The following is a 9,975-nucleotide window of genomic DNA, read 5'->3' as shown; positions in this document are numbered from 1 at the left end:
CTAAAGGTTTTTCCACAAACTGTACCTCAGCTGCAGTTTGTCCCCGGCCCTGGTTGGGTGGTGCAGGTGGCAACCACTCGATGTGTCCCTTTCACATCGATGTCTCTCTCTCTCTCATCCTCGCTCTCCCTCCCACTCTATCTGAACAAAAAATGGAAAAAATGTCCTTGGGTGAGGATAAAAAAAAAGAAAAAAAAAGATTGCATGATACAGGAAGGTATTCCCGAGTCACTGTTTTTATGTATGACTTTGTTTCATTCTGAATTTTCTGATGTCCAGGAAAAAGTGCACCCTGACCTAAGCATTCTGCTATGCTTGAGCTGACAGCAGGATGAGCGCTAATCTCTAATTAAAAGCTTTTTCACTGGCATTGGGTTTTTATCCCTTTCCTGGTAGGAATTTATAAAGGTAGAGGAAGGGAATCCTACCGGATAGAGTCCTCTCCACACTGAGGGACATTACAAAAGAGCAACTTTAATGGCTTTCCCACGTATTCCTGGGGCTGTCTCCAGGTATGGACCACGTCTCTCCACATTTCAACACACTCACACAAGGCTCTGAAGTCAAAGTAAGGCATTAGCTGCTATATATGTTTAAATGCATACATTCTTAGGTTTTCTCAACAGTGTGAATTCCCGGGTGATCAGTAAGGAATGAGTGGTAATTCAATGAATTGTGGTAGTCATAGGGGTTCTCTAGAGTATGTGTCCTCTGATGTTTAGCAAGGTTTGAGCTCCAGCTGAAGGATTTATTGCATACCTGACACACATAGGGCTTCTCCCCAGTATGAGTTATCTGATGTAGAATGAGGGAGAAGCTCCGACTAAAGGTTTTGTCACATTCAGCACAGGCGTAGGGTTTTTCTCCAGTATGGATTTTCATATGTTGGAGGAGGGATGCGTGCCATGTGAAAACTTTACCACATTCCTCACATTCATAGAGCTTTTCTCCAGCATGAATTCTCTGGTGTTTAATAAGGAATGAGTGGCAGCGGAAGACTCTCCTACACTCGCTACACTCATAAGGGGTTCTGGCCGTGTGGATGCTCTGATGCCGAGTGAGGTGTGAGGAGCGGCGGAAAGCCTTCCCACACTCAGGGCATTCGTAAGGCTTCTCTCCCGTGTGAGTGATCTGATGACGAATGAGTTCGGAGCCACTGCTAAAGGCTTTCCCACATTTCCTACATATGTATTGTTTCTTTCCTATGTGAATTCTCTGATGTCGAGTGAGGTTTGAGGCACGGCTAAAGGCCTTTCCACATTCAGGACATGCGTAGGGCTTCTCCCCGGTATGTGTTCTCTGGTGTTCAATGAGGAAGGAAAGGTAACTGAATGTTTTACTACAGTCCTTACACTCATGGGGTTTCTTTCCAGTGTGTATCATCTGATGTTTCACAAGGTTTGAGATCTGACTAAAGGTTTTGCCACATTCCTTACATACATATGGTTTCTCTCCTGTGTGAGTCCTCTGATGTAACACAAGGGAAAAGCGCCGACTGAAAGTTTTTCCACATTCATGGCACCCATAGGGCCTCTCCACGGTACTGACACTATGTTGAGACAGGGCTTCTTGGTGAGGAACCGTCACTTGCCTGATACATCCCTGATTTCTTTGTAGCATCGAAGTAACGTCCTTGCAATTCCAGTCTCCTTTAAAATCAGCATGTTCAGAGCCTTGGATCAGATTCCTTTCCTTTATCAAATACTGGGATGAGTCATCTTCATATATGACATTTTGGGGAGAAAACTCTCTGATCTCACCATTTGACTCTGAAACTGAAAAAAACAAACCCATGTTTCTTATTTTCTATAGTAAGTAAAAAATAAGCAATTCTTCCTTTTTTATTGAGAGAATTAAAATGGGGAGGAAAAAAACAAATATTGTCTATCACCAGTATGTGCTCATTATAGTATAAATACAAGAAAAAAAGATTTTGAAAAGCAAGACCTTTAAATCATCATAGGCATATTTCTGTTTCCTGGTACTGCACACAAGGAGCTCAGAAGCTGCCACACTGTGCTGACAACTGAAAAGCTGAACTGAAACATCAACAGCTCTTCTTAGACCCCTCACAGAAGGGTGGTCACAGGGTAAACCACTGTCCCAAAATTGGAGAAGCAGGAGGATACAAAGAATCACAATTCACCGGAGCAGAAACTCTTTGAGACCCAGAGTGCTGGGGTAGGAAAACCAAAATGAATAGCTGGAGGCTCAGTACTGATAAATCTTAAGTCAAAAACTCCCAGGGGGAACCAGCCATAGTGAGGCCCCCACACTTTCCTGACTTTTACATCTAGTGGTTCTAGCAAGTCTTTGTAGTGAATATCAGAGATACTGTCTCATGCTTCCAGCAGGGAGAGGAGAAAAGAAACCCTTAGAAACACGCCAGAGTATTCTATTCTCACTGAAAGGCCCTGAACTCGAGAAACTATTCTACCAGACGCTAACATACCTCAACCCCAGCCCACTCAAGCCATCCTGTCCCACCTAAGTCGGGGGGAAACTGAGACACACTGGTGAGGTTCACAGTTCAGGGCACGGGCTCACCAAAACACAGAGCTAATCACAGAACTACAGGAATGTCCCCTCACACTGTACTTTACCACTACATTTTTCTTTTTTTTAAAATTCTCACCTGAGGACATTTTTGCATTTATCTTCAGATAGAGCGAGAGGGAAAAAGGGGGGAAGAGAGAGAGAAACATCGATGCTAGAGAGACACATCAAGTGGTTGCCACCCACATGACCCCAACTGGGGCCAGGAACAAACTGCAACCAAGGTATGTGCCCTTAGCGGGAACCGAACCCGGGACTCTCTGGTCCAACGCTCTAACCGTGAGCCAGACCAGCCAGGGCCCACTACATTTTTAAGGCCTATATACCACAGTTCCTTTTCCCCAGTACATCCTGTCCACCTTTCTAAAAAAAAAAAAAAATTTTACAAGACGTACTAAAGGAAAAAAAATACAGTAAAGAGACTGACCAAGCATCAGAACCAGACTTATATATAGTATACCAGGCATGTTAGAATTATCAGATCAAAATTTTAAATAGCTATATTTAATATGCTAAGGGCTTTAGTGGAAAAAGTTGACAATGTGCAAAAATAGATGACAAAAGCAAGCAGAGAGATAAAAATTATAAGAGTGAAAAAGAAATGCTAATGTGAACTGTAGACTTTGGATAACTATGTCAATGTAGTTCATCAAATATAACAAATGTAACTCTATGGTGGGGAAATGTCGACAATGGGGATAACAGTATACAGGAAATCTACACGTGTGGGGATGACAGTATACAGGAAATCTACACGTGTGGGGATGACAGTATACAGGAAATCTACACGTGTGGGGATGACAGTATACAGGAAATCTACACGTGTGGGGATGACAGTATACAGGAAATCTACACGTGTGGGGATGACAGTATACAGGAAATCTACACGTGTGGGGATGACAGTATACAGGAAATCTACATGTGTGGGGATGACAGTATACAGGAAATCTACATGTGTGGGGATGACAGTATACAGGAAATCTACATGTGTGGGGATGACAGTATACAGGAAATCTACACGTGTGGGGATGACAGTATACAGGAAATCTCTACGGTTCAAAATTGCTGTGAACCTAAAACTGCTCTAAAAAATAATGTCTTAATAAAAACAAAATAATAAAAAAACGCTAGAGAACAAAAACTGTAAGAGAAATTAAAAATGCCTTTGATGGACCTATTAGTCTGAATTTGGCTGAGAAAAGAATCTCTGTGCTAGAAGATAATATTTCAATGAAAACTTCTAAAACTATATTGAAAACAAACAAACAAAAAACAGAAAACCAAGAACTGTGGGATAACTGCAAAGGGTGTAACATACATGAAATGGGAATATCAAGAGAGGAGAGAAAGAAACAGAAGCAGTATCTGGAACAATGACTGAGACTCTCCCCAAATTAATGTTAGACACCAAACCACAGATCCAGAAAGCTCAGAGAACCCACGCACCAAGAGGTAGCCAGTTCCATTCCCGGTCAGGGCACATACCCAGGTTGTGGGCCTAATCCACAATGGGGGGCATGCAGGAGGTGGTCAATTGATTTCTCTCTTATCAATGTTTCTCTCTCTCTCCAAAATCACTAATTGGTGATTATAGCAAGATTGCACAATACAAAGTTAGTGTACAAAAGTCAGTACTTTTCTATATAGTAGCAAAAAACAAATAAATGGAAATTGAAATAAAAAAGACATTACCATTTATAATTAGCACCTCCCCAAAATGAAATACTTAGATGTAAACCTACAAACACATGTACAAGATTTATATGAGGAGCCTGGCTGGTGTGGCTCAGTGGATCGTCATCCCATGGACTGAGAGGTCCCAGTTCGATTCGTCGTCGTCAGGGCACTTGCCTGGGTTGTGCACTCAATCGCCAGTAGGGGGCGTGCAGGAGGCAGCCAATTGATGTTTCTCACATTGATGTCTCTATCTCTTCCTTCCTCTCTCTCTAAAATATCAATAAAAACATATTTTAAAAAAAAACTTACATAAGAAAACTACAACTCTGATGAAAGGTCTCAAGGAAGAACCAAATGGAGAGACAGTCTATGTTTATAAATAGGAAGATTCAGTATTGCCAGATGTCAGTTCTTCCCAACTTGATCTATACATTTAATGAAATCAAAATAAAAATTATTTTATTTATCTCCACAAACTGATTCTAAGTTTATATGGAGAAGCAAATGACTATATTGATGAAGAAGAACAAAATCAGAGGACTGACACTACCTGACTTCAAGACTTATTATATAGCCCAGCTGGTGTGGCTCAGCAGTTAAAAAAAAAAAGACTTATTATAAAGCTACAACAATCAACACAGTGTAGTACTGATGAAAGAATAGACAAATAGATCCATGGAACAAAGAAGAAAACTCAGAAATAGACCTGCATAATTATATTCAGCTGTTCTTTTACAAAGGCGCAAAGACAACTCAAAAGAGCAAAGATAATTCCTTCGATCAATAATGCTGAAACAACTATACATCCACATGCACAAAAATGATTCTAAACACAAACCTTATACACTCTTCATAAAATTTAACTTAAAATGGATCACAGACCTAAATGTAATACCCATTTAAAGGTAATACCCATTTTTTGCCCTGGCCAGTTGGGCTCAGCGGTTGGAGCGTCGGCCCGTGGACCAGAGAGGCCCAGGTTCGGTTCCCGCTAAGGGCGCATACCTTGGTTGCAGTTTGTTCCCAGCCCCCGGGAGTGGGGTCATGCGGGAGGCAACCAGTGGATGTGTCTCTCTCACATCGATGTTTCTCTCTCTCTTCCCCCATCTTTATCTGAAGATAAATGCAAAAATATCCTCAGGTGAGGATTTAAAAAAAAAAAAAAGTAATACCCAGTTTTTTCTTCTCTATCTCTTTGCTGCTTGGCTGCACAGACAGACACAGCAGGAAGTGCACAGCAGAGGGGACAATCACTCACTCACCTGAAAAGAAATCTGTTCTGACATCTTTCCCCAGCCAGGGCTCTTTCCCTTGCTCCAATAAGGAAACCACATCTGGCTTAGAAATGTTAAGACCTGCTTGCAGAAAAGGAAGTAAATTCAAAATCAGTCCTTCAATCCTCAGAAGAAAGGGACCATTCAAAGAAATGCCAGATGTAAGTATGAAAGGTGTTTAAAAATTAGATGGAGTTTACAATCCCCATCTTAAAAACAAATAAAAACCCACAGACACAGACAACAGTGTTTCTCATGACCAGAGGGAAGGGGAAGTGGGGGTTGGGGAGAGGTGAGCAGAGGGTGGTAAATTGGGGACATTTATAATACTGTTAGCAATAAAAGTAAAGTTTTTAAAAATACCCTCATAAAGAAAAAAAGAAACTACCTCCCTTGGGAATATTCAGACAGCTAATCAATATTCACAAGAGCCACAAAGGTCAAATTCTAACTGAAGGGAGAGGAGGAGGAACACGTACCCAGTGAGACCAGGTGGTCGTAGTTCTCCAGCATGACATGTCTGTACAAGTCTCTCTGAGCAGGCTGCAGCCACTCCCACTCCTCCTGGGAGAAGTCTATGGCCACATCTCTGAATGTCACTGAACCCTGAAATGACACGCAGGGATCTGCACAGTGAGCACCAATGCTCCCCAAAGCCCTGACCGAGGAGTGACATGACTCCCACTGAGGAGCGTGGGCAATGTATATAAGTAGTGGCAATAGGAGTTTTCAGAATTCTGAGTGATTATTGAGAGCGTAACTAAGAGTAGAGCCATTTTGTTTTTCTGTAGAATGGAGAAAAAACATATGTGATTTGTCCTGCAATAATTTACGATTTTGTGAAAGGTAAAGGATTATATATGTGAACAACATGGATTTCTGGCTTTGGCTCTACAAGTTCTTAAAGTCTTACAGCACTTCATGAATAGTGAAGTCAGTTCTTTTATGTTTAATAGGCAGTGAATATTGTCCTTAATACCAGCCTATTTTAACATGCTTTGGCAATAAGTTCTTTTTGATAACAACTAGTTGTAACAGACAGCAGCAGCACCCTTGAAATGAAGCATGCACTATCAAGTTTATCACACTCGTCACATTTATAAAGAAATAGCTGTGCAACTTAGAAACCATTAAAGTATAAGGACCTCCTGAAGAGAAAATGTAATACCTCCCACCATGGAACTTAACGCTTCTTCCCTCAGGGTTAGAGGGAATAATAAGCCCCTAGCTTTGCACGAGTGATCCACGTAACTGTTAGGCACCAAAAGGAATTTTAAAAGGTCCCAAACTAGTCACAGCCCTACATATATGGCAATGTTACACTTTACAGTTAAAAAAATGTTTTAAGTGATCAAGATTATTGCCCTGGCCCTGGCCGGTTTGGCTCAGCGGTTACAGCATCAGCCTGCGGACCAGAAAGTTGTGGGTTCGGTTCCCACTAAGGGCATGTTACCTCGGTTGCAGTTTATCCCTGGCCCCGGTTGGGGTCATGTGGGTGGCAACCAGTTGATGTCTCTCTCTCACATCAATGTTTCTCTCTCCCTTCACCCCTCTCCCTCCCGCTCTATCTGAAGATAAATGCAAAAATGTCCCCGGGTGAGGATTTAAATAAAAAAAGATTATTTGCCCTGGCTGGTTTGGCTCAGTGGTAAGTGTCGGTCTGCAGATCAGAGTCTCGGGTTCGATTCTGGTCAAGGGCATGTGCCTCGGTTGCAGTTAGGAGGCAGCTAATCGATGTCTCTCTCGAATCGATGTTTCTCTTTCTTGCTCTCTCCCTCCCTCCCACTCTATCTGAAGGTAAATGGAGAAATATCCTTGGGTGAGGGTTAAAAAAAACACACAATTATTGAGTAATAGAGAAAAAAAGTTGTTTCCTAGAGTAAACAGTGGGGTTTGCAACACAGGTGTAACTTGGATTCCCCAGCAAAAGTCAGAGGGCTGTGGATTTGGAGACGAGTGTGAGAGTGTAGGATAGAGAAGGGGAACCAAAATCAGAGGGACTCATTTGGGAGGGCTGGCCTTCTACCCACCTCTCAGAAGCACGACTGGCAGCCAGGCACTTAGCCACAACCCAATAAAAAATAATCAGCGTTCCTTGCTAAATAGACTTAATGTCACGTTTGAAAAATCAGCTCTGTGAGTTAGGGATTTTGTTTTGCTCACAGCTGCATCCCCAAGACCTGGAATGGGTCAGCATTAGAATCGCTCGGAGGGGTGGTTAAAACAGGCTGCTGAACCAGACACCCAGTTTCTGGATGAGGAGGTCTAGCGGGGGCTCATGAACATACATTTCTTTCTTTTTTTTTTTTTTTTATCCTCACCCGAGGGCATTTTTCCATTTTTTGTACAGATAGAGTGGGAGGGAGAGAGACAGAGAAACATCGACGTGAAAGGGACACATCGAGTGGCTGCCACCCGCACGACCAACCAGGGCCGGGGACAAACTGCAACCGAAGTACGTGCCCTTAGCGGAACCGAACCCGGGTCTCTCCAGACCGCAGGCCGACGCTCTAACCGCTGAGCCACACCGGCCAGGGCATGAACATTCATTTCTAATGAGTACTCAGGGGACGCTGACACCGCTGGTCCACAGCTCACCCTTTGGGACCAGACCCAGGTTCCGGGAACAGATGGTCAGTATAGCTGTGATGAACACATGAATGAAGGGAGCTGGAGCAAGAGCCAGCGCAAAGCACTTCTCACTCGATCGCCGGGGGACAGGGGACAACAGCCCTAGCGGCTCGCCACCTTCTAACCCTAACCCTACCTGCCGGTCAGAAACCCCGCCCACACGCGAATGGCTTCCGGTCACACCTCTCACGTCCTCCCAAGTCCAGTGCCCGGGGAGCGGGCAGGACAGAGCGAGGCCGGGTCCGGAGGTGCCGCGGGCAGGACGTCCCCGAGGGCTGGAGGGCGCAGCGTCCTCGCTGCGAGGGGGAAGGCCGGCTTACCTGAGACATGGCTCGCCGCGGGCCGAGGAGGGCGGTGCGCGCTGCAGGAGCTGCCGGGGAGAGAGCAGCCTGAGCGCGCGGGCCGGCGGGCCGCCCCACGAAGCCGGCCCCTCCTCCGGGGCTCCCGGGGCTCCCCGTCCACCCGCCCTCGCCACACGGGGTCTGGCAGCACAGCAGGCCGGGGGCGCCTCGGAAGCTCCCTTCATGCCACGAGCCCAGCCTGACCCGCACCCCCAGGACCTCCTCCTTTAACGGGGTCACAGGACTGCGCACTTCCTCTGCTATTCTGACAGGGTGGACGAAGGGCGCCGAGCTCCGGACGGTCCTCGGCGGGCCAGCCGGCGGCATCCGGCGCGGGGGGTGGGGTGGGCCCCTTTACCTACTTCCGGCCCAAGGAGCGCAGGCCCTCGGCTCGGGTACGGGCGCGAAGACTGCCTTCCGGAGCTCCAGGGACCGGACCCCTGTGAGGCCGCGGCCCCAGACAACTGCACTTCCCAGGATCCACCGCGGCCGGGCGCGCGTGGGAGGAAGGCTCCCCTCACACACTACGACTCCCAGGAGTCCTCACGCCGGGCGCCAGAGTTCCAGACGGTGGGCCTCAGCCTACTGCACTTCCAGGACCCACCGCGGCCGCAGAGGGCGGTGGGAGGAAGGCTCCCCCTCACACACACCCCCGGAACCCCCACTGCCAGAGAGACAGGAACGGCGGTCCGCGGACGACTGTGCCTTTCCATCCACCGGGACCTCAGTAGGCGACCGAGGAAAAAAGCTCCCAGTCACACACACAAAAAAACAGAGCCCCCCACGCCCACAGCACCAGAGACAGAGACCTCGGGCCTCAGACGACATTTCCCGGGACACACAGCTGCCTCAGCGCGCGTGTGGAAAACAGGCTTCTCGTCACAAACAAAAACTCCCAGAAAGCCCCGCGGCGGAGTTTCTGGCGACCCCAAAGACCATTGTCCTCAAGCAACTACAACTCCCAGAACGCTCTGCGGCCCCGACACTTCCGTCAAAAACCTCCGCTTTCGACAACTGTAATAACCCAGAATTTCTCGCCGCGAAGGACTGCGATTCCCAGAGACCCTCGCGGCCTGTAGGGCGGCCGAAGCCACCATGACCGGATGCGACGGGCGCCCCTCAGCGGAGCTGTGGTGCTCTGTCCCCCAAAGTGGAATACGTGGTTCCGCGTGCCACTGTGTGAAATCGGGGATGACCTACCGCCATTGGCAATGACCCTCCAGCAACTCTGTGCTTTTGATCCCCAAGGGGGAGGCACTGGCAGAGGACAGAGCAAGTTTGCTACGTAACTATAAGGTGCAGATCTGAGGTGGGAACTGTGCTCCTAGTGTCCAGAGACCAGCAGGTCAAGAGAGGAGCCCCTGTCTGTGAAGGGGTGTTTGCCATGCGAGGGGGCTGGGCTGCGGTCAGGCAGCAGGGCGGGGGGAGTGTGGTTGGAGTCAGGCGTTGGCTCAGGTGCTTCTTGGGACTGCCTTGCCCAATTGTGATAGTAAATG

The 9,975-nt window shown here is 46.9% G+C and overlaps 1 protein-coding gene across 1 annotated transcript; it reads right to left on the bottom strand.

The window, feature by feature from the left end:
• Positions 1-563: 563 nt before the first annotated feature.
• Positions 564-1,576, bottom strand: ZNF140 (zinc finger protein 140). Its single transcript, XM_036276495.1, has one exon. The coding sequence runs from the start codon at positions 1,381-1,383 to the stop codon at positions 610-612; it is 774 nt and encodes a 257-aa protein (XP_036132388.1). The 5' UTR covers positions 1,384-1,576; the 3' UTR covers positions 564-609.
• Positions 1,577-9,975: the final 8,399 nt, after the last annotated feature.

Source organism: Molossus molossus, unplaced genomic scaffold, assembly GCF_014108415.1.
Source record: "Molossus molossus isolate mMolMol1 unplaced genomic scaffold, mMolMol1.p scaffold_m16_p_22, whole genome shotgun sequence".
NCBI lineage: Eukaryota > Metazoa > Chordata > Mammalia > Chiroptera > Molossidae > Molossus > Molossus molossus.
This window is presented reverse-complemented; position numbering and strand designations above follow the sequence as displayed.

What these genes read in the sequence shown, in the direction of transcription:
- ZNF140 (XM_036276495.1), bottom strand. Translation starts at nt 1,383, where the DNA reads ATGATACACACTGGAAAGAAACCCCATGAGTGTAAGGACTGTAGTAAA.